Below are 24,023 nucleotides of genomic sequence, written 5' to 3' on the forward strand. Positions count from 1 at the left end.
TTTATGAACACATTTTTTTTTTTTGTGGATTTGAATATATAATTGAAACAATCTTAAAAACTAATTCTTATTAAAAAAAATTATTAAAAAAAATAAGTAAATAAAAAATTGTGAATTTTTGTCATTCATTTCCTATGGGGGTCATTTTTGACCAAAAAATCGTGACAAATTTTTGAATGAATTCAATTTTTTATAATAACCTTCCGATGAAGCTATGATTTTTAAAAATTCAAAACTTATCAAAAATTATTCAGTCAGAAGTGACCGAGGACCATCAGAGGGTTAAAGGTATAGCGGAGGATGGAGAGAATGAGGGGTCAGGTGGAGGTATAGTCGAGTATGAAGAGCAGGGCTCAACATAAAAAAAAATCCCCACTGGCCCCCGGTGCCAGTAGATCAGAGTTTTGCTGGCCCCTTCAATATTTTGACTGGCCCTGAAAGAAATACAAGGAAAAGCACTTTTCCATTAAACTCTATTTATTGTATACATTAGGTTTAATCAAAACAGTGAAGGAAGTTCAGGAATTAAGAGAGAGACCCTGGAGACATGCAAAAATAACCTAATTTCAGCGTCCAGTAGATTATTTGTCAATACCTGCTCTCTCCTCATCTCGATCGCTCTCTCTCTTTTTCCCTCAGTCTCCTCATCTTACTTATTAAAGCTAAAGTTATTCATTCAAGAGCAGTGAGTGATTTTCTTTTTGCCTTTAGTTGTTTGATTCGCAGTAATGTTGCAATCGTCCGCATATTAGACTGCTTCCCTTTAAGAACGAGTGCACTACTACTGTCTACTACTGCTGTCTACTACTACTCCATATTTTCTCCCAACTATTTCCATAACTGCGTCCATTTTAGACATAAACTGTTTAAGTGAATCTCCAAGCCAGTCATTTTGACACATTTTTGTGTACATTTGATTGTTTAGATGCGCACATGAAGTCCAAAGTATATACTTATCTCGTTGCGGTCTGGAGCGCGCGCCGCATCGGGAACAGCATCTCTTGCGCTTTTTGTGCTTTTAATAGCTCTTTTTATTATTGAACGCGCCCCGCAATTTAGCAACCGAAGTGACTGCATTTTACAACAATCACCGATCGTGCTGATTCTGTATTAAAGGTTGAGTTAAGGTGAAATGACAGCGTGCTACTGTACTGCTGTGATGGTAAGGACGTTGCGCTAGACAGAATGCAGTTTTTAATGGTTTTACCTCAAATATATTCTATAATCTTTGGAAGCTGAAATAAAAAATAAAATCATATTATTATATCACAGATCTAAAGTGTAACCATAACTTGAATGTTTAGTTCTGTCCTCCGTCAGGTGTTGTGCGCGCTGTGGCACCGCGTGAGATCTCTCTCTCTCTCTCTCTCTCTCTCTCTCTCTTCCTCTTCTGGACTGCGCGAATAGCAAAATGCATCACAGACAAATGGTTTAATTTTATTATATATAGGCCTAGACATGGCTGGCGACTCAGCGAGATGGTTAATTTTTTTATAGCAATAATAAATGATAGCCTACATGTATTTCTCCAGCGACAGCAATAGCAATAACGTCCGAGCTTATCGATACAGCGGTCTTTCAAAATTCAGTCCCGTTTAATACCGAGTACGCATCCATCCCTACCAGGTGTACTGTGTTTTCCATGACTCTGAATGTCCAGCCTCGTAGTTCTTTGGCATTTTAACATTGACACTCTTCGCGCCACACTGTGTATGACGTTTGCTGTTTGTTTTGCTGATTGCCAGTTACTGGCCCGCGCGGGCAAGTGACTGGCCAATCAACTAGCCCGACATACTCTTTTACTGGCCCCGGGCCATCGGGCCATTGCTTATGTCGAGCCCTGATGAAGAGTCCCCCACTACACCCCTGATCTCTCTCTCTCTCTCTCTCTTTGATAGATTAGGCCACTAACGAAGCCGGAATGTGAAGAATTCATGTGTTAGTGTTGGGAAAACTCTCTGGTCCATCAGCCTCCCACAGCCTAAGAGGGATCACCTCTCGCCTCCGTGGATGACCCAAACACAACATCACACTGAAAACCAACACAATCCCGACTCCTGGTTTCCAACAACTTTACATTGTGACCAAGAACATCATGGACAGGTTTGACACCTGATGGATCATTTCTGTAGATTCTCAAAAGAACGTGCTTTACATAACCGATGTAATGTTTGGAGTGCTGCGACTGGGGTCTCCGCTCGGACAGTTTTATGAGTGTGCCAGCAGGGCAAATAGGAACGGAGAGGGATGATTTTACTAAATAAGATCCAGATGTTTCCATCCTCCTGCTGTAAATCTGCCCGGCCAGCGCTGATAACGGCTGCGAGATTGACTGACGGGAACGAGAGAGGGGGAGAGGAGGGAGAGAGCCATGTTGAAAAAGAGAGAATGAGATGATTTTAACAAACCTATGATTAACGTTTTAGACCTTTATGATGTTCGGAAATGTGTATTCGTGTGCACATGCTCTGTGAAGATTACAAAAAACATGCCACTATTTTCCGTTACACTGTGAAATATTCGTCACATTCAATTAAAATCACAAGCTGCATATGTGTTGACATTGGTTCAGACATATGCTCATTTTAAATCTTGTAAACACCACTTAATCAACTCAAAACTGATCTCAATACGCATATGTTGGCTGATCAAGAAGTATTTGGCATGATTCTGAACTAAAGCATTTGCCATCGCTGAAAGTCTCCCTCGAGATCTCATTAATCACAGTCAGCAATATGTCATACATCCCCTCCTCCCTGTCTCCCTTATATCTCTCGCCCTCTATCTCTCTTTACCTCCCTCTGCAACGTACACACACACACATGCCCTGTTTCTCTACATCTCCTGGTCATTTTACATGTGAAACCGATCATTGTATGCGTATGGCAAGCTGTTTTAACTTGTAATCATATCCAGGATATGAATTCTTGATGTCAACAATTCAATTTTCACTAGTTAAAATAATAGTAATTGATATCAGAAATTGGATTTCTTCTAGTAATAATTTTCATTCTTGATATCAACAATTCCATTTTAACTTGTAAAAACTAAAATTATTGATATTAACAGTTGAATTTCAACTAGTAAAAATGATAATTCTTGATATTAACGATTATATCCCGGGAATGGCAATAGGCAAGCCGTTTTGACTTTTAATCATTCACAGGATCTGAATTCTTGATATCAACAACTACATTTTCACTAGTTAAAATGATAATTCTTGAATTTGAACTAGTAAAAATTATAATTGCTGATATCTGTAATTGTAGTTTCACTAGTGAAATGTCACCATAGGCTGCCATTTCAAAATCAATTGTTGATATCAAGAATTTATTTCTCACTAGTTGAAATACCAATTTCACAAATCAGAAATACAATTATTACTAGTAAAAACCTTTATTTTTGATATCAAGAATTCAATTGTTACTACTGTAGTTGAAATGTCTATTCTTGATATCCACAATTGAATTGCTAGTAACAATGTTCATTTTTGATATCAATAATTCAATTTTTACTAGTGACAATGTTCATTTCTGATATTATGAATGTGATTGTTACTAGTAAGAAAGCCATTTTAGATATATTTTCAGATATCAAAAATGAAAATTTGTACTAGTACCGAATGAATTGTTGATATCAAGAATAGACATTTCAACTAGTGACAATTTAATTATTGATATCAGGAATTCACATTTTTACTAGTAACAATGCAATTACTGATATCAAAAATGATATTTCTACTAGTAAAAAATCAATTCTTGATTTTGAATGGCAGCCTATAGTGACATTTCAGTAGTGAAAATCTCAAAAAATTTAATTGTTGATGTCAAGAATTCATATCCTGGAAATGAGTAAAAGCTAAAACGGCTTTCCATAATGCGAGTTCTTATGCATGTTAATCATTAAGTCCTAATTCACACCAGAGTAAAGTATGATAGAGCGAAGTCCACAACATTATCAAATGGTAAACACTACCCAGAATCCCCTGGGTTCCTTAAAAAGACAAAAACACACACACAGCATCACAGTGATCAATACAGCATTCATTTGAGTATCCACACAGTTAGAGAGGAAAACATTTGTCTTAGTTAAACATGATGAGAGAGCTGTAAATTCACAATCGGTACCAGACAAAACACACACAGATATTGTCAATCTAACAAAAGTAAGGTTTCTATTGGACAGTGTTTCAGCAATCAAGTTGTCAATGTGTGGGCCAACCGCTAACATGATGCTATTGAGTTTTGAGTGTTTTAACCATTGCTAGGTGGCCGCTCACTGGCTTAAAGGATCCCACCCCCAAATATCTATGATATTAAATGGTCTGTTAGTAAAAAATCACAAGTCAAATCACTCAGAAAAGCAACAGCAATGAGCAATCCTTCATGTCTTCAGCACAAATAATGAAGAGCGAGTTACATGCTAAAGGGTTAGGGTTAACACTAATAATCTGTCTCATAATATCTATTGATTTCCACAGAAATACACACATTCATATATTGCACGCACACATAGAGGCTACTAAACAAATGCATGAGATCTGGCAATGTGAGTACCGGTAATAAGAAAAGACAAGAGTTTACTAAAAGATAAACAGGGTGTGAGAGACAGAAAAAGAGAGACGGTACCTGCTCGAAGCCACAGCATTTTGTTTTAGGATAGACACAAGCTACAAAACTGAAGATGTGACCCAGTACGTCTCTCATATCCGTTCAAACAACATACACCTTTCCATCTCGGAGCTCAGCTGGCGGGTACAGGGTTACGTGAATGTGTGTGTGTGTGTGTGTTGTAATGCAGGATTAGGTCTCAGTCATGAGACAGAGCTGTACCAGGCCACCACACACAGTTCTCGTCGCCCACCAGCACTGAACGCACCGGCCGACCTGAGCTGCTTACCTACACTTCACCAACACCGGAGAGAGAGGTGAAGAGCAGAGGCAAAGCAAACGTCAGGTAACAATAAGCAATTCAATGCATGATACATTTTCGGAGGGGCATCAACATGCATCAACATTGTCCCAATTTTAACCCCAGCGCCCCAGTTTAATCCCCTCGAACATGCCGAGTCACTAGCCAGATTATCAGATCAGAGTTTAAACGTCCCATTTTCAACAAATGAAAAGATCTTAGCGCTGGTGTCAGTGGCTGAAGCTCTAGCGCCATGGAAAAAGAAATACGATTTTATCCGTGTGTGGATATATAATGAGTTGTCCTTGAGAGCTCCACAAAAACAACAACGATTCATGATTCATGAGCAAATGACTCTTATGAACTTTTGATTCGTTCAGAAAGATCACACCGGCTGCATCTGAAATCTGACATACGGTAGGCGAAAAACAGTATGTGACTAAAGTATGTCCGGAAAAAAGTGCCCGGATGACCTACACTTATGGTGAAGTAAATACTACAGAAAAAACTATGTAATTTACATGAAAAAAGTTAGTTCAGGCAAAAAAAAAGTAAATTCTATAGTAGAACTCAATTCAATCGTGTAGAAATGAAAGTGTAAATATAAACATTAAGTAAAAATACTCAACTTTTCTGATACCGGTGTTCCCATCATGCACTGGGCCATGAATAATTAATAAGGTTAATTTTTCACTGTTTTCCAGCTGTGTTTACACTATTTTATCATTACTTTTGTTGTTAGGATTAGTAACTTGCCATTTTGTGACATTTGGAGTTCATTTTCTACTTAAAATGACACATTCAAACACAAAAACGATCTATCAAATGTTACCGTCATTGTGTATTGTCTACCAAGTATTGAGGTCTGTGTTCACACACACTCTGTCAAAAGTGAAGACATGATGAAACACTCTGCAAGTATTGATTTTTTAAACATTTCTGAGTAAATCATATACTTGAAAAGTGTGGTCTAATTCAATGTTATATTGTTTTAGTGAACTGTTGTACTAAGAGAATAAGATATTACTTAATCTTTAATTAGCTAAATAAAAATTATTTAATTTCTTATGTTACTTTCACTTAATTTAGTTAAGTATAGTTTACTTACAGTAATTATATGTGTAATATAATATCAGTGCAAAAACTTGCCTTGAAAAAATTAAGTCAATTTTACTTATTGTTTTTTACAGTGATACTCCCGGACCTGAGATTCTGAAGATGCATATGATGGACACTTTACTATCCCATGAGGCCACGGGAGAGGATTTGGGAATAGTGATGCAACTGACGCTGGTAGGTCACATGGTAATGACTTTTTTTAGCGATCATGGCGTAATTGCTTATTCAAAATAAGAGCGTATGCAATTTCGGGCCAAGCCAAACTCAAAGTTTGAATCAATCTGATCGATCTTTTACTGAATGAGGTAAGGTTAAAAAAATCAACATCTGACTCACTTAAACTGCAAGTTACTTTCATTACTTTTAGTAAAGAAACAGAAATATATAAATATTAGATAAAAAAAACAAAAAAACAACGAATAACGTGGGAATCGGATCACGGTCACCTGAAACGTGGAAAGTGTGTAATTTTTGGTTTGTTGTAATGGAACGGGCATGTGAATGTTACAGGCCTGGCTGCTCAAACACAATGCATTCCAGTGACCGCAATACACTGTTACATGAGAGAGACCACGCGCAACGGCCAAACCTTTCCCTCAAACATCAAACATCAGCCCCAGGAACCATCTGTACCCACACACAGATCCATGACTTGCTGACATCGGGCTAAATGTGACCTAACCTGCCTGAATATTCTCACAAACGTCAAGAAGTGCATGACATCCCACAGGAAAGAGAAATCACAAATTAGATTTATTTGACTCTTATCTTTTGAATCATTAAATATTACATAATAGTGAAATAATTTCAATACATTTTAACTAGGAATGTTATCAAAATAAATAATGTTAATAAATTGGAACACATCATTTTGCGATGACAGTGGTACACATTTCAACTGTGACGAAACCCGTTTGTCCGTTTAGGGCCACCGTAGAAACATGATGGCGCATTTCATTGTAAGTGGACCCGCGGTGTGTGTAGAAAGAAATGGCTCATTCTAAGGTAATATAAACATAATGCTTTATTATGTAAGGTCTTATTACACCACTGAAAACATAGTTATGCCAGAGCCCGTCTAACGGAGAGCCTTGGCACTTCCTATTAGCCCCGTTGTGGATCATCCTGGCTGCAGTTCCATCAGAATTCCACTGGGGGTGATCGCGAGCGAGAGCAGAATGAATGGGAGTCTATGGGGCTAAACGGCTAAAAGTGTCTCTTTCACCTGCTTGTCGTTAATTAAACATAGATTTTATTGTTGATTCCGCAAGTTCAATATAGATTATAGGCCAAAAGTCGAATGAACGAGTACTTATGTCCTTTTGATTTCTTACAGGTTAGGCCGTTGTTGGCCGGATCGCGCTAGCATTCTGCTATTGTGTGACGTCATCACAGTTTTGAACGGATTTTTAGAACAGATAAGTGAACTTAAAAATGCAATTTTTCAGCTGAGTGTATTATCTTAGCCCTCCCTTTTGAATGCAACTTTCAAATTACTTGACAAAAAATGACATCCTGAGAAAAGTGGATTTTGGGGTGAAACCCCATTGACTCTCATTCATTCTGCACTCGGCCGCGAGCGCCCCCGCATGGACAGAGACGCGTTACTAGAGCCCGACCGGTGAATGATTTTGAAGGCCGATACCGATACAAATATTTGTTATCCGATATTCTGATATATCGTCCGATATTATTTTTATTTCAGAAACGCGAAACAAAATATTAACAGATTTCCCTAACATTAGTTATTTATTTATGAGTTTTAATTAAAATAATATGATAATGCATTTTGAAAAAGAAACTTGTTTCTATTGTCACAACAGAATGGAGGAACATCAAAATATATTAAAGTTCTGATAAATAAAATAATAATTAGTCCCTACATTGCCTTATAGTAATAAGCTACCTTATAATTACAATGTCAGCTTGCCTATCCCTTTACCTGCACTTTTTGACAACACTCATGACATGGTTGATGCGTGATTCGTCCGTTTTTTATTGTATTTTTTAAATATTCATTTATCGGCAATTATAACTGCCGATACCGATATTTTAGAAAATGCCTAATATCGGCCTGCAGATATCGGTCTGGCTCTACGTGTTACTGCAGCCAGTCCAGAAACCGGAAGTAACCAGCCAGTGCCAATTCTCTTCAATTAGACATTCTCTGGTTATGTATATAATTTTGTCATTTTTGCCTCCTAAATATTACACAATGCACCTTTAAAGTAAAACTTTGCTGGCAGCCATCGCCTTGGGTGGCAAAGAGGTGATTTTCGTGTTATGGATCTCACGGATGGGTTGCGGTCCAAAACATCAACTCCTACGGTGGTGTTTCGACCAATCAGCTCTGAGTGTTTAATGTGTGCTAGTGTACCAAAACTGATACATGTGCATGTTGTGTGTGTGCGTGTGTTTGTATGACCTGTGCCCTGCCCTTATCTCACCCCACCCACAGCATGTATGAGTGTGTGTGTGTGTGTGCATCCATCTGTGTGCGCGTCTATGTCTGTTATCTCTCTCCCTCGCCCTGTCTGCACACTGTCACACTAATGGAGTCGGAATGAGGCAGCGATAGCGAAAAAGAGACGCGCGAGAGAAAGAAACATTACTCGCACCTCATTCTGGTTTTTAACAGTCTTGTAGGTATGCCAGGAATGATCCAGTGCATTAGAGAGAGGGGGCAAGCGTACCCTCTATAAGCAGCTTACGGCTACACTCAATCACGCTTATATACCACAAGGGGTTTCGGGGCGAGAGATGTTTAGAAAAATATCCTCTCCTCATTTCAGAACCAAAGGAATAGAAGCCATCAACCGTTTCCCAGAATCCCTTTCAACACCTTCAATCGACGAGCCATCCTCGCGAATACTGAAAACACTGAAGACGTTTATCAGGGCTGTTTGTTTACTTTGTTTCCTCTCAAATGACTGTATTCGGCAGCTTGAGACAAGTGAGACAGTGTCTCAAACTGTGCTCAGATTTGCCAAGATATCAAAGGATGTGCTCACAAAAAAAAAACATTTAGTCCTGTTCCGCTTAGCGTTCACATTGGCATTTTAACACCGAACCTAAAGGCATAGAGATATGTTCATTTCACAACCTGCTTGGGCACGTAAATTTTGCGACGAACATCCAAAACAATGCTGTGTTCTGGGCTAAATGCGCATTTTTGTATATGAGTTGCTACATATGATGGTATTTTGACCAGCTGGGAACTCGTGAAAAGCTTATAATATGTGTAAAGGGGTCAAAACACCGTCAGGAATCCCTCCGTCACACACTAACACAGATCTGCTGGGATCCTGTACTGATATGTGATGGGAAATAACATCGCGACTATGGTATCCATTCTGTCCTTTTAAGGGAGTAGTTCATAAAAACTTTTGCTGATAATTTACTCACCCCCGTGTCATCCAAGATGTCCATGTCTTTCTTTCTTCAGTCGAAAAGAAATAAGGTTTTTTGTGGATTTTCTCCATATAATGGACTTCAATGGGGACCAAACGGTTCAAGGTCCAAATGAGAGTTTCAGTGCAGCTTCAAAGGGCTTTAAACGACACCAGGCGATGAATAAGGGTCTTATCAAGCGAAACCAGCGGTCATTTAATAAATAAATAACAAAGTTTAAGTTTTATAAGCACAAATGTTCACCTTGCTCTGTTCTGGTATGCGCGTTCGTGACTCTCCTGTTCATCAAAATGAACAAATCTTTTTTCGAATCATGACTCGAAGGGTCCTCGATAAGGACTTATTCATCGTCTGGTGTCGTTTAAAGCCCTTTGAACAGTTTGCACTGAAACTCTCGTTTGGACCCCATTGAAGTCCATTATATGGAGAAAATCCTGGAATGTTTTCATCAAAAACCTTAATTTCTTTTCGACTGAAGAAAGAAAGACATGGACATCTTGGATGACACGGGGGTGAGTAAATTATCAGCAAAAGTTCTCATAAAATTCGCCTAAGACTTAAAGATCTGAAATGTGCCGATTTCTCCTAGGAATTGTCTGAGAAACATCCAAGACAAAGTTGATGTTTGAATGAAGCTCTATTACATTGTTTGAATTTGGATAGAGCGACCTCTGAGCAATGAAATGTTCCTCTTGGACAGCTGAGGGTCAAATCAGACAAACAGCTCAATCTGCCTCTTCTTTTGTGCTTTGTTGTGTTGCTGTACTCCACAATGGATGTTCATTTAAGACACCCCCCTCCCGCTTCACTAAACACACAAACAGAGAACAAACACACGGAGCATTCATTGGGAATTGTGAATGTTGAGCACAATCAAAAACAGCGACTCAATACACAGTCAAATAATAGAAAAACTTTGACTGATATTGAATTTAACAAACCATAAACAGACTCCTGAAGAAAAACTGTGAATTTGTAATATATTTACAAAAAAATATAAGTGTCTCCACACCACAATTCTTCCATAATTCGCATCGCACACACACTTTTATCTCTGAGTACTAGTGTGTCTCTGTCTGAACATCTCCAGCATTTTCTGCCTTACTCCCCAAATGAAGAATGTAAACATGTGAAATTCTCGTTAAAGAGCAGTTCTTGACGGCCATGAACTCCCGAGCCCAAAGAAGTCAACAGTGTTTACAGTGAAACACTGTCATATATACAAACCGTTACACCTGCTCTGAGAACACACTCATGTGCCACAAATTATGGTTGGAAAATCCCTCCAAAATAAATCGTTCGGCTTAGAACCCGCCGTAGTAAAAAACGTCGGCTTTTATCTGTCAGCGAAACGAAATGACCACTCTGAGGGGACAAATGAAGTTAAAGGAGTAGTTCACTTTAAAAAAAACTTTTGCTGATAATTTACTCACCCCCGTGTCATCCAAGATGTCCATGTCTTTCTTTCTTCAGTCGAAAAGAAATTAAGGTTTTTGATGAAAACATTCCAGGATTTTCTCCATAATGGACTTCAATGGGGACCAAACGGTTCAAGGTCCAAATGAGAGTTTCAGTGCAGCTTCAAAGGGCTTTAAACGACACCAGACGATGAATAAGGGTCTTATCAAGCGAAACGATCGCTCATTTAAAAAAAAAAGTTTAATAACAAAATTTGTAAAGCTCACATGCTCGCCTTGCTCTGTTCTGTGAGTTTGTGACTCTCCTGTTTGAACTCGTTCATCAAAATGAGCGAATCTTTTTTCGTGACGTTTGGTTTATTCAATGAACGAGTTGACTCTGGAAAAGATTCGTTCATTTTGATGAACGAGTTCGAACAGGAGAGTCAAGAACGTGCATCACAGAACAGAGCAAGGCGAGCATTTGAGCTTATAAAACTTAATCTTTGTTATTTATTTATTAAATGAGCGATCGTTTCGCTTGATAAGACCCTTATTCATCGTCTAGAATCGTTTAAAGCCCTTTGAAGCTGCACTTAAACTGTCTTTTGGACCTTGAACCGTTTGGACCCCATTGAAGTCCATTATATGGAGAAAATCCAGGAATGTTTTTTTCGACTGAAGAAAGAAAGACATGGACATCTTGGATGACAAGGGGGTGAGTAAATTATCAGCAAAAGTTTTTTTTAAAAGTGAACTACTCCTTTAAAAGCTTTCTGAAGAAAAAAACGATAACGAGTTAAGAAAAACTGCAGAAAGTTTTAGTATGCAGTGATGTCACTAAATAACAAAAAAATATATATCAAGGTCACATTTTAACCGAAAATGAAAAGGAAAAAAGTAAGAAATTACTTGTGAAGTTATAAATTAAATCTTTGTTTTAGGACCATCCCAGATTTTACATTGTTTTCAGGACAGCTTAGCACATTTTCTCAATGCATCTATATATTTTTAGTCATTCTCATTATTCGCAAAATTCTCATAATTGTAATTTAAAAATAATAATAATAATAATAATACAAGAAATACTGTAATAAAAATATGTTAATGTTTAACTTGGATAAATACGATATATATATATATATATATTAATTTCTTACATAATATTAATTATGAGTTGTTGTTTTTTTGCATTATCGTCGGAAATTGTGCTTAATATGTGCTTAATATGTATTAAAACAATCTTGATTTTCTTTTAGCAAAACATAATTTCTTATTTTCATTCTTATTTTGACCGATGGCAGAAGATATCACTTCTGTTTCTTTTTGTTTTCATCTTATTTTCTTGCTCAACAGCCACAACTATCTATTCATTAATCCATCTATCTCTTTAGTTCTCTTATTCTCGTTGTTTCTAACCATTACAAACACACCATTTATCACATTCCTCTGTGTTTCTCCTCAAACCCCTCCTCCTCTCTCCTCTGGATTTCATCCTTCGCTCCCTGCATCCGTACATCATCTCTCTCTTCAATCCTCTCCACCTTTCTGCCCTTCCCAAACATTCCTCCCTGGGATGGCTCATCAGTGGCTTTTTATGTCTCTTGACAAATGTAATCCCCCTAAATCACACGACAACAATGTCTGAAACATGTCAAAAACATTATCAGTGAAATATGACAAGCAATATGTTACTCTGAAATAGATCATCACTAACTAGTGATTTCTTTCTGAATCACTTCAGGTGCATCTCCAGCTTACATAAGTATAAAACATCATTAAGGTTTGTTGAACATAGACAATAGCAGAACATGGCAGAACCATTTTTCAATTATTATTGCTTGTTCTGACCCTTAAAATGACTTTCACTGGTGTAACTAATGCAGCAGTCAGGTTGACTCGGACATACGCTATTAAACCAGACTTTGCATGTTACCTGGGAGGGAAAAACGTGATGGTAATGGTGTAAATAAGATTACCATGGTAGGCTATCACCATCTGATCCATCACTTAAAATAGTGATCTGACAGGCAACATCTTTTTAAACTACTTTTGAACCGTCACATCAACAGGTCAATGAACTGTCTTACCCTCGAAGAATCTCTGTAAGGCCTCGGTTTCATCAATCACTGCATCCATCCTAGCGGCTCCCGCTTATAAACTCCATGAACGTGAACGGACGATCCTCCGGCGCGCGGGAGCGGCGGGAGTCGCGTGCGCTTCAAACTCTCATCATCTCTGTTCAGCAACTTGACGCACAATTATCTTTATATGACAACACGCTTCGGAACTTCCTCGAACGAATTCACTATCCGTATATCCTCTGGATAATCAATGAATGTTATTTTAAAACAGTTTCAGTTCCTTTCGTAAGTAAAAAAATTGTTTTAAAAAAAAAATCCTTTTTCTGAGGAGATTTTACCTTTGAATGTCAGGTGGAGGCATATTCCAGTTTTCCCCTCAGATGATATCGTTTATTTGTTACTGCGATACGTCATTACGGATTTATTTAATAAAAAATGGTAATTTGAAGATGGAAAGTATTTTTATTCGATAAAAAATTATCCTGTGAGAGAGTTTTGCGCGCACCAACCTGCGCTCGAGCCGGTTTCAGTGGTACGCGCTCAACAACGTCCTCTCTGCGCGCTCTCGCTCGTCTTGCGCTGCGCACGCGCGCGCTCCACGGGCGAGCGCTTGGGCAAAGACAAGTGAACCTGAAAATATAGTTTTAACAAGGATTTCCATTGTAGTTTGCTGTTTTACATGTGCAAGTGGCTAATCGGGCCAACTACGGAGGCAGGTTTTCTATTAAAATAAACCTCTGCAATTGATATAACTAGGCTGCCTACTGCAAAAGACAAAACACAAACGATAGCCTCAAAGACAGTTAACTAAACATCACATAACAAACATAATAGGATCACATAGGCATACCTGACTGTTTTTGCAGTGTTTACAATATGTAAATGGTTTTAGGTATACTTATACAAATTCTGATGTTCATTTATCATTTGAACTACTCAAAATTATAGGCTACTGTCATGAAAACCATAGTATTTTAAACTTTTGAGTATATGGTAATCATTTAGTACCATGGTAACCATATATCAAACTAGCATCTGATACACACACACACACAAAAAAAAGTTGCTTTGAATTTTTTAAGTAGGCTACTTGGATGTTTAAGTCATTTCAACTTAAATAAGATTAAACTGACTTTAAAAATGAGTTGAATCTTACAAGTTGATTCACTTATTTTGATGAGTTCAAGTAATGTAAAAAACATGTCATCACTTATTGATCATACAATTTTATTCACACATTTAGTAGGCTACTTTTATGAAGCGCACATATGATTTTGAACAGTATGATGACACATGAATGTGGAAATCATACATTTCCTTCACTTATTTCATATTTATCTTCTCATATGCCTAGTTTTTCATGGTTTAATCTTAAAAATATTGTGTTGTGTTGGTTGAGGGATTGTGAATGAATGAGGTGTAACGCCATCATTTATCACTGAGCTGAGTGATCTGTTTCTCTCGTCTCTTTATCCGCGACCTCTTTACGAACAATGACCCTGTGTCCATCACACCCCCCTCCCAATCAAATGCAGTTTTGTTGTTTTTACTCACAGCTGGAGCATCTTTCTCTCTCTCACCCTTCTTTTTCCTCTGTTTGACCTGAACAACACGCCCGTTCTTCCCACGACACACTGCGTGGATTGTTTGGGAGGACGCAGGCGAGAGAAAGAGAGCTTGAGGCCGCAGAGACAAAGAAACATCTGGCTGTGTTAATGCACTTCGTCTAAATGTGAGCGTTGCTGGATATGTGTGGCCGCACACATGTGACCCTGTCCTGGTAGTCCACCACAATGAATGTGTGTGCGTGGGTGTGTGTGTGTTGGGATGTGAAGTTACAGCATGTCTTATTCTGCCTGTATACTGCTATTGTTGATTTGGAGTCATTGAGACCATGTCATTCAGTAATCTATAACCAAATGATGACTGTGTTGTTTGAGAACCCTGTGCTGCTAAAATAAGTTAGTAGTAAAATAAAACCCACACAGCTACCACCCCTAACCCCCCTGATAAATATATAAATAAATAATATGATCATATTTCACATAAAAAATGGGGTGGTGTTAAAATTTCCCCTCTCTCTCTTTCAGCAGGTGTGTTTTTTCACTACTGACTAATGTGTCTTATCATACATTCCAGTAAATTACGAGTGTGTGTTTGTGTGCTTACATAAATGTGCATGTGAATGTGAATTTGTGTTACTGTCAGCAGATATTTTAGCCGATTTGTTCCAGAAACATTTTTGTGGTTGATTTTCTCTTACAGATGACGCTGTTGTCAAAACGATCCCGTTCACATGGATCAAAATTTTTTTTAAAAAAGCATAAGAAAAATTAAAAACGCTGTATTATTCATGCCAGGCCATGAAGTCACTTTCGTAAAGAAACACTTACACGCCTATACCGAACATGTAATACTACGCATGCGCATGATGTTACCAATTTACGTTTTTGTTGTTTAGGCCTACATGATAACAGTATTGTAAAAGAAGTATCCTTCAAAATAATAAATACATTTTACATCGCTAAATGTTTTTATGATTAAATATAAAAGTAATATTGACACAACACTCTCAGAAAAAAAGGTACAAAAGCTGTCATTGGGGCTGTACCTTTTCAAAAGGTAAACTTTTGTACCCAAAGGCTGCATATTGGTACCTTTGTGGTACATATTAGCACCTAAAATGTATATATTGGCGCCTGAAATTTACATATTAGCACCTAAAATGTACATATTAGCGCCTGAAATGCACCTAAATGGACATATTAGCTCATGAAATGGACATATTAGCACCTAAAATGGACATATTACCACCTGAAATGTACATATTAGCTCATGAAATGGACATAGCACCTAAAATGTACATATTAGCACCTAAAATGTACATATTAATACTTAAAATGTACATATTAATACCTAAAATCAAATGTACATACCACCTAAAATGTTCATATTAGGGCCTAAAATGTTCATATTAGGGCCTAAAATGTACATATTAGCTCCTGAAATGTACATATTAGCACCTGAAATGTACTTATTAGCACCTAAAATGGACAAAAGTTTACTTTTTAAAAAGGGACAGTCCCAGTGACAGCTTTTGTACCTTTTTTTTCTGAGAGTGAAGATGCCCTTTGTGCCAAGTTCACATAGAAACTGTTTATTATTTATTTATTTTGGTCATGTGTCTATACTAAACAACTATGGGAAAGTATTGGCAAGTTTATTAAAGATAATATCCAGCAAGATATATCAGTAACCTTTAAAGACATTATTATTGGATACTTTGACTTTGATCCCGATAAAAAAAGTCTGCCTTTGTTACTAATTTAAATTATTTTATTGGCAAATTTTATGTAAATTCTCCAACAACAAACCAATTTTTATAGTTTTTTTTTTTTTGAAAGAATTTGAAATGTACCGTAACACCATCTCATCCTCAGTAAATAAGAAAGCATTAAAACCACTTTTATTTTGTAATGACTTTAATTTAATAGACCTACTCTAAATGATGAATATCTTTCCCCTTGACCCTCTTTTTTCTTTTTTTTCTTCTTCTTCTTTGTTTTAGATAGTTACACACTAATATAGTTAAATTGTTATGAAACATGACTCCTCCCCCGCGTCATTTTTTATATTATAACATTTATTTGAACTATTTTATAATCAAAACGTTGTATAATCTTGACAAAGCATATCGTTGGAAAGGTCTAAGACTCGAGGTTTTATATCTGGCGACTGTGCGAAGTGATATTGAGACAGAAATGTATTATTTTGTTGCAGGAAAACGCGTTAAAAAACTTCTATGGAATGTGGGTGTCACCCGGTGGCTGTTTTTGGTATTACACTTAAACAAGATCGAAAGGAACCTCGATTTTTTTTATATCAACTTAAAATTTGTTTTAAAATGACTTTGATATGATGTCAATTTTAGAGTAAAAAAAACATTTTGTATAATATATACACATTTGTATAATGTATATATATGTATATGTATAATAGCCTAGTACATTTGCTTTACAGTAGGCTAAACTTAGACTTTAACTCAAACACTTTAATTTTTTGAAGTGCTTTCACTTCAGCTGAGTGTTTTCTTTAAAATGAGACCAAAATTAGGTCTGTATTCCTCAGCCTTCGTGAATTACATCCATTTAAGTTTGGATAATGCATTTTCACGTCTGTGAAAAAAATCGACTGATTAAAAAAATATCCACATCCACTAAATAAAATAAAAAATCCACATGAAGTAATAATAATAAAAAAAGATAAATAAACTAAATGATTGGTTACACTGTTAAAACTTGTCTTTCTTGTTATTTTTTTTCTAAGTAATGTTTTTAAGTGCATTGATATGCTGTATTATGTATGTATTTTGTCTTAAATTTGCCTGGGATTAATTTAAAAAACCTTTAAATAAAATCCTGTAATGCATTCCGTTCTGTAATACGTCACTCCCGTTCACTAGGAGGCGCCAAAGACTGAACACTGGACGAACGATCCGGAGAGAGTGAGAGAATCAAGATGGCGATTAGACGTGCAGGTAACCCGCTCTGTTGCCATAGATACTGTTTTTCCCAGCTAAAATAAACGCAAATTTCCTCATACTACAATGAAAGCTTTATGTTTTTGCAATTTTTTTTGATGGTTTCAAACATTTCACCGTTTTGTGTGGTTTAATTCCGTTCTATGCCTGCCTAGAAAAGCGAAATGTAGTTTCTGAAACTCTGAAAGTGCCAGACATGTTTACTATTTCATTCATTTCATTCTCTTAGGTTGCTTTATTTAAGATGTCAAATGTAATTGTGCTTTTCCCTCTAGGCAAAAACAACAGTGTTGTATCCTTTGTGAATATTGACGGAATAACAGTCCCTGAACAGTAATACATTAATTTAATGGATAGATGAATGGAAAAGTGAGAGGGAAGATAGAAATAATAAGCAGAACAGGCATTATTGAACTTATTGAAAAATTAAGAATTATCTGTCTCTCTGTCTGTCTATGAGGACCATAAACTTTCAAACTTTAGTCTTTTAAACTCTATATATAGCTTATAAAACAGTTATATGATCTACTTTTCACTTCAATTAATATTCATTTGACTTCAAATCTAATTCAAATTTAAATTGCATTTCTTCATCCTGTTTACCAACTCAATTCAAATTCAGAATAATTCATGAATAATAATTAGATTTAAAACATTGTAGCCTCATTTTTTATTGCCATATTAATATACTCATACGTTATTGATAAGAATACTTTTGCATGTTTGAAGCCTGAATGAACACCAGCTGTCGTCTGTGCTGCTCCAGATCCTGCTGTATCTCTCAGCCGCTTTCAGTGTGTTTTACTTCCTGTCCATTCTCTCTATGATCATCTACAAGAGTGAGTACTGCTGATCAGTGTCCTTTAATTGTTTTTGTTGTTTTAGCTTAGTCAAGCATCACTTGCACTATTACAGTTATGATTTTGACCTAACCATAAGTATTAGGCTAATACATTTTATTGTACACTTCAACTCTTCCTGCTCTGTTTGTGCTACAGACATGCATAATACTTGAGGTGTACAAAAATCAAGCGATGAAATGAAATGCATGTATTTATATCTTGTGGTTTTGATGGCGTTTGACAGCTCATGTGTTGAGTTACCCTGTTGGCCGACTCGCTCTAGACGTGTGTCTGCTGTTTCTTATGGCCGGCTTCGAGGTCCTGAGGGTGTACTGGGGTGAGATCCTATTTTTGTTTAGTAAAAAAAAACATATTTTAGTAAAATTGGACTCATTGTAAATCTCGTTTCCTCAGGGTTGAGGGGAAACCTACAGGAGAGCGAGGGCTACACGGGTTTGAATCTGATGGCCACCGGGGCCACAGTGCTGCTGGCGCTCTATTTCGTCATTTGGCAGTCGTACGTCCTGCGAGCTGATGTCATCATTGGCGCCACCTTGCTCTGCTTGTACGGCCTGACAGGAATTGTGGGGTTTGGGACGCTGGCGGGCTTCACCAGGTCAGAGTTCACATGCTTGTAGTTTTGGACGCCAGGGTTATGTTACAAAATCTAGTGAGCTCTCTTGCTCAGTAAAGCTGCATCAAGTGGATTTAAAATGCAATTGCAATTGATTTCAGTTGAGTTTGTCCGTTAGCATGTTAATAAACTAATGACGCATAATAAACATAAAAATATATAACACACATGCAGTGCTCAACATTAACGCTTGTTCGGGACTAGTGGATTTTTTTGAAGGGTGAAAGAGAATTTTACTTGCCCAACCGGATCAAAACGCCAATAACAAAAAATAATTATGGTATTACTAAAAGAATGAATTTATTATATTTAATGTAAGTGGCCATTGATGATGGATAATAATAAATATAATGTGGTTAATAATAGGGTTGTGCTGTTTTAAATCAAAGCAAACGACACAAAGAAACTCGGTTAACATACTGCGGCAAAAATACAAAATGTGTTTTTATATTTATAACATATTATACAGGTAAGCAACATCAGTGCTGTTTTCATTACTAAATAATTCAGCGTTTTGAACGCATCGGTTGAGTCAAAGATTCAGTGACCTAAACATTATTAAATGCATTTGTAATTTTTCAGTGTAAATTATTTAATTTGATTGGTAACTGCCCTATAATGTCTTATCATTCTAATAGAATTTATTGATCAAATTAAAACAAATAATAATTTAAGGATACATTTAAAATGATCAGGAAAAAAGGCTTTTTATAATAAAAAAAAAAAATTGCGTAAATAGCACAAATATGAACATTTAAATATTATTGCCTCATAATAAATTGTATTTTACATGAAAATCATATTTTTTTCCAGACAAGTAACTTTTTTTGTACTCGGACAAGTGAATAACTGATTTACTTTTTCTTAAGGACGAGCACATGACAAGGCTTAAAGTCGAGCCCTGCACACAGTATATAAATTATATGACACTGTTTTACACAAAGTGAAATGTTCATTTGAAATTATTGTCACCTTCCTGTAGTATAATGTAATGAGCACTGCAAATTTGTTGTGTACTGAATGTCTTTATAGCATTTATTTTATGTTCTAGCTTGCTAGGTGTTGGAACAAAGCCTGTAAGTTGTACTATATATATGTTTTATTATGTATATGTCTCGGCTGTCAGACTAACCCAGACTGTAACGTCACTGTCAGAACAAAAGAGTCGTAAAATGAGCGTGGGGACAAAGCAGAGTAAATGTGTAGAGCTGCAGTTTCAGTGAACGGTCGACTGAATGAAGCACACTTTAATAATTCAAACTCAGAGACTGGCCTTCAGAAAATGAGCCGAGTTTCATTTATGAGAAAAACACGGGAAACAAAAGAGGCGGACGACATTAGAAACATCAGGCTCTTAAAAGTCAGACAGCGCAATCTCACGTTTCTTAAAGTCTGCTCGCAAAAGTCAGATATTCTTCCGAACCTCGATCTGAGCTGCTGTCCAGTTAGCGGGATACTCTAGTTTTAATTATCCTGATTTTATTGAGAAACATCTAGTTAGATACTGAAGTGAAAGTCTCATAAGCATTATGTCTTGTATTGGCTTTAGCCTGGTTTCTCGTGAGATGCACACTATTAAGTGTGCTTTATACTGAGCAAGTGTGTGTGGTGTTGATTGTGTCTTGTCTTCTTTTCTAGTGTGTACAGCTGACCGCCTGCCGGAGATTTGCACTGCTATGCAACAGACTTTCTCTGTAAGTTTGATTACAATATCATAGCATTTTCATTAAAAAAAACAAACAAACTGGAACTGATGTTGTTTGTAAACAGAAGCCGATGTAGAATTGTACAGCTTTTTCTAGGACACCCGCCTGTCATTTAAAAACAATCTTTTCTTGTTGTTGTTGAAGTAGACAAAGTTAGCAACTGCACTTTTATTGTGTTTCTTTTTTACAATAAAGCACTATATTTATAAAAAATTGTTCAAATAGTAAGAGTGCATTACTTTTGTTTTTTGCACTTTTTTTGTTTGTTAGACTAAAGAAAATGAAGTATAGGCAAACATCAACTTATGCTTTGTTCATTGAGCCGATCGTGTGACAAGCAGTTACTACAGTACATGTGTTTATTAAACAATTGAGTTAAAAAAAATCACATTTTACATAATTTAGAAAAATGCTGCATTTATTAAGTTAAAAACTTGATGACATATAATCAAGACAAATCAATAATGATGCGGAATATTTCACATCTTTTATTAAAAGATTTTACATTATAAATAGGTTTAAAAGAAGTGATATTACTGGAGGATCCGTGATCACAAATGTGGACAGCTGGCGGGAACTGGGGTCGTGCTGTGATGTTGATCGCTCACCTCGCCAATCATCAGACTCACTTTACAACCTCGCTGTCCCATCGCTGTGAAAAACCACTCTCGACGACTGTGACGCGCTCATAATCCACGAAAGGTCTGTTCCAACGCGCCTATGACGTCATCGGACACAAACACTCGGCAGGATTCCCGTTCAGCCCCATCAATAAAATATAATGTTCAAATTTTTTTTTTTTTTTAAATAAAACATTTTTTTTAGGACCGAAAATCTTTCAGAATAATTAGATAAGGCATTAGATAAGCCCTGTATTATCTGAGTTTTATATATTATATGAATTATTTTATATTAAGTATTATTTTATATATTATCCGAATTATATATTACCCTGTATAATGCTCAATATATACACACAACTATGGTTTTGACTGGTTTAAGTGGTTTTACAAAAGGGTTTTTTAAAATGACATATATTTTTCTTATATTTCATCATAGTCAACAAAAAAAAAATGTTTTGCTGAAGGGAAAGCCTTTTATTATGAATTCGAGTTGTTGCTGTGTTTGTATTTTGACTGATTCAGTGTTTTGGCACTTGTTAGTTCCTCCAGTAGAGGGCGTCTGTTCACTGTCTGTTCAGATTTAGACCTATCGTGTGCACAGGTTTTACCGTGAAGGGTTTATCGGTTTAAATCTCTTCTTTATCACACTAAAATGTTTTTCCTATGAGAGTGAAATCATGGCAGTGCCCTACAGTCAACTTTGCAAACAGTTGCTCGAATTCCCAGTTCCAGCAAACCTCAAACAAAGTCATTTGCTTCTGAATTTATCACCCTTCGAGAAGTCATTCGTCTGTGCAGTTTAGTGTCTAATGTTTAACAGTTTTTGCTTCTTTCAGTAGTCTAGGTAATCCGGAGAAAGTGAGCGTTTCATAGTGTGTCATAGTTCTGTCCTCTGGTGTTAATTATAAACCAAAACTCAAGGTTCTCAAAATCAAACACTGGTCTGCATGTCAAGTCTTTCTGTTTACAGTTTCTCATACATTTTCCCTTACTTTATAATGTCTGTTTTTCTCTCCATAGAACAAAAAGGATTTATTTACCATCCAAGCTCTTTTCACTATGACCACAGATGTCAAGTAATGCAAGATTTTATTAAATAACATCATTGGTCTATTTCTAAGCTGTTGCATGACTTCAGATGAGTTATAGTGGATGTGTAGTACTTTTATATAGAATAGTCTTTCGGAGCTTGACAGCTGGTCCCCATCCACTTTCATTGTTACGGGTGTGAGTGTTCGCAAATGGTGACATTTTTATTCTTAAATAAAGCCCATCGTGATTTTACACTCATCATGTTTGCAGGGCGAGTCGTGCTTATAGTGACATCCAAACCTGTGCAATGTTCCAGCCCGTTGCTCTTCTTTCACTGCGTTCTTTGAAGATGCCTCTCCTTGATCATACAGGGTTACACAACTGGACCAGGACCAGGAATTTGCTTACACCCCTAAACAAAATCCACAGGATGCCATGCTTGTTCTGTGATACACACAGAGGTTGTTGTGATTTCAGCCAGGAATGTTCAGTCAGCTATAATTGCATGAACACAGAAGTACACAGAAAAAGAAAAAATAGGATTAACAAGTTATGACAACATAAGTCATCAAAATAAGTTAAAGCAATTTTCATCTAGTTGATGTTATACAAGATTCAACTAATGTTTTTAAAAGTAAGTTGAAAAATGATTTAAACATTCAAGTCGATTGTACTTAAAAATGTAAGGCAGCAGCTTTTTTTATTTTACACGTTTGAAATTGTTGAAATACAGAAATTGTATTTTCTAATGAAACACACTCCAGTAATCTTTGTTTTATTTTGCATGGTTTTGATTTGGAGAAAAGCAGCAAATTTGATTCTCATTCCTTACTAAGTAAACTTAATTTTAAAGCATTTGCAGTCAAATAAATTACATAAATGCATTGTGTGACACAACAATTTTCCCAATGTTTTCTAATTCAGTACTTACACTGTAAAAAATATTTTCAAGATTTGTTATCACAACATATTTTCTTTTGTCAAATCAACTTTATAATAATTTACTTAGTTGAGATAACTTATTATTTTGAGTTTCTGATGGTTAAATTAATCTACTTCATTGTATTAACTCACTTTTTCCAGTTCAATCAACTTAAAATTTTAAGGCAACCCAGGTTACTTACTTTTTTAAGTTAAACCAACAATATTTTTTTACAGTGTAGTAATCACAACATTTTTTCTTTTGCCAAATCAACTTAAATAATTTATTTAGTCCAGATAACATATAATTTTGAGTTTCTGATGGTTACATTAATCTCCTTCATTGCATTAACTCACTTTTTCCAGTTCAATCAACTTAAAATTTTAAGGCAACCCAGGTTACTTACTTTTTTAAGTTAAACCAACAATATTTTTTTACAGTGTAGTAATCACAACATTTTTTATTTTGCCAAATCAACTTAAATAATTTATATAGTCCAGATAACATATAATTTTAAGTTTCTGATGGTTACATTAATCTCCTTCATTGTATTAACTCACTTTTTCCAGTTAAATGAACTTAAAAGGCAACCAGGTTACTTAATTTTTTAAGTTAAACCATCAATATTTTTTTTTTCAGTGATAAAATGATTTAATTTCAGTTCACTATTAATATTGTTTGCCTCTAATAGTCTTTGCTGTTTTAAATTTTTCTGATTCTCAATGCAAAATTTGTTTTTAATTATTATTAACAGGGTGTTACCTCCAGGCGTTCCCCAAAAAGCATCATTAGAGAAGTGAGG

The 24,023-nt window shown here is 36.2% G+C and overlaps 2 protein-coding genes across 15 annotated transcripts in view; one reads left to right on the forward strand and one right to left on the reverse strand.

Moving 5' to 3' along the window:
- myrf (myelin regulatory factor) overlaps positions 1-13,492 on the reverse strand; it is a 38,400-nt gene extending 24,908 nt beyond the window's left edge. For 8 of the 12 annotated variants that reach the window (XM_039661817.2, XM_039661815.2, XM_039661814.2 and 5 more), the window contains exon 1: positions 12,929-13,492. In XM_039661817.2, coding sequence (XP_039517751.2) covers positions 12,929-12,977 — 49 coding nt within the window. In that variant the 5' untranslated portion in view covers positions 12,978-13,492. Of the gene's footprint in view, positions 1-4,628; positions 4,808-12,928 lie in introns of those variants that run through there. The other 4 variants (XM_039661816.2, XM_089127860.1, XM_089127858.1 and 1 more) reach the window with 3 other exon arrangements.
- On the forward strand, positions 4,816-24,017 carry LOC120471891 (transmembrane protein 80-like). 3 transcript variants are annotated; one of them, XM_089127864.1, is made up of 9 exons: positions 4,816-4,956; positions 6,102-6,204; positions 17,385-17,459; positions 17,738-17,754; positions 18,208-18,301; positions 18,549-18,641; positions 18,719-18,920; positions 20,577-20,632; positions 22,570-24,017. In XM_089127864.1, exons 3-8 carry the CDS (start codon positions 17,441-17,443, stop codon positions 20,587-20,589), a joined length of 438 nt encoding a protein of 145 aa, XP_088983990.1. In that variant the 5' UTR covers positions 4,816-4,956; positions 6,102-6,204; positions 17,385-17,440; the 3' UTR covers positions 20,590-20,632; positions 22,570-24,017. The 3 variants fall into 3 exon arrangements, with proteins under 3 accessions (XP_088983990.1, XP_088983991.1, XP_039517759.2); XM_089127865.1 differs by lacking the exon at positions 22,570-24,017 and adding an exon at positions 21,161-22,558; XM_039661825.2 differs by lacking the exon at positions 22,570-24,017 and having other exon boundaries at positions 20,577-20,688.
- Positions 24,018-24,023: the final 6 nt, after the last annotated feature.

Source organism: Pimephales promelas, chromosome 25, assembly GCF_988280905.1.
Source record: "Pimephales promelas chromosome 25, fPimPro1.hap1.1, whole genome shotgun sequence".
NCBI classification, from domain to species: domain Eukaryota; kingdom Metazoa; phylum Chordata; class Actinopteri; order Cypriniformes; family Leuciscidae; genus Pimephales; species Pimephales promelas.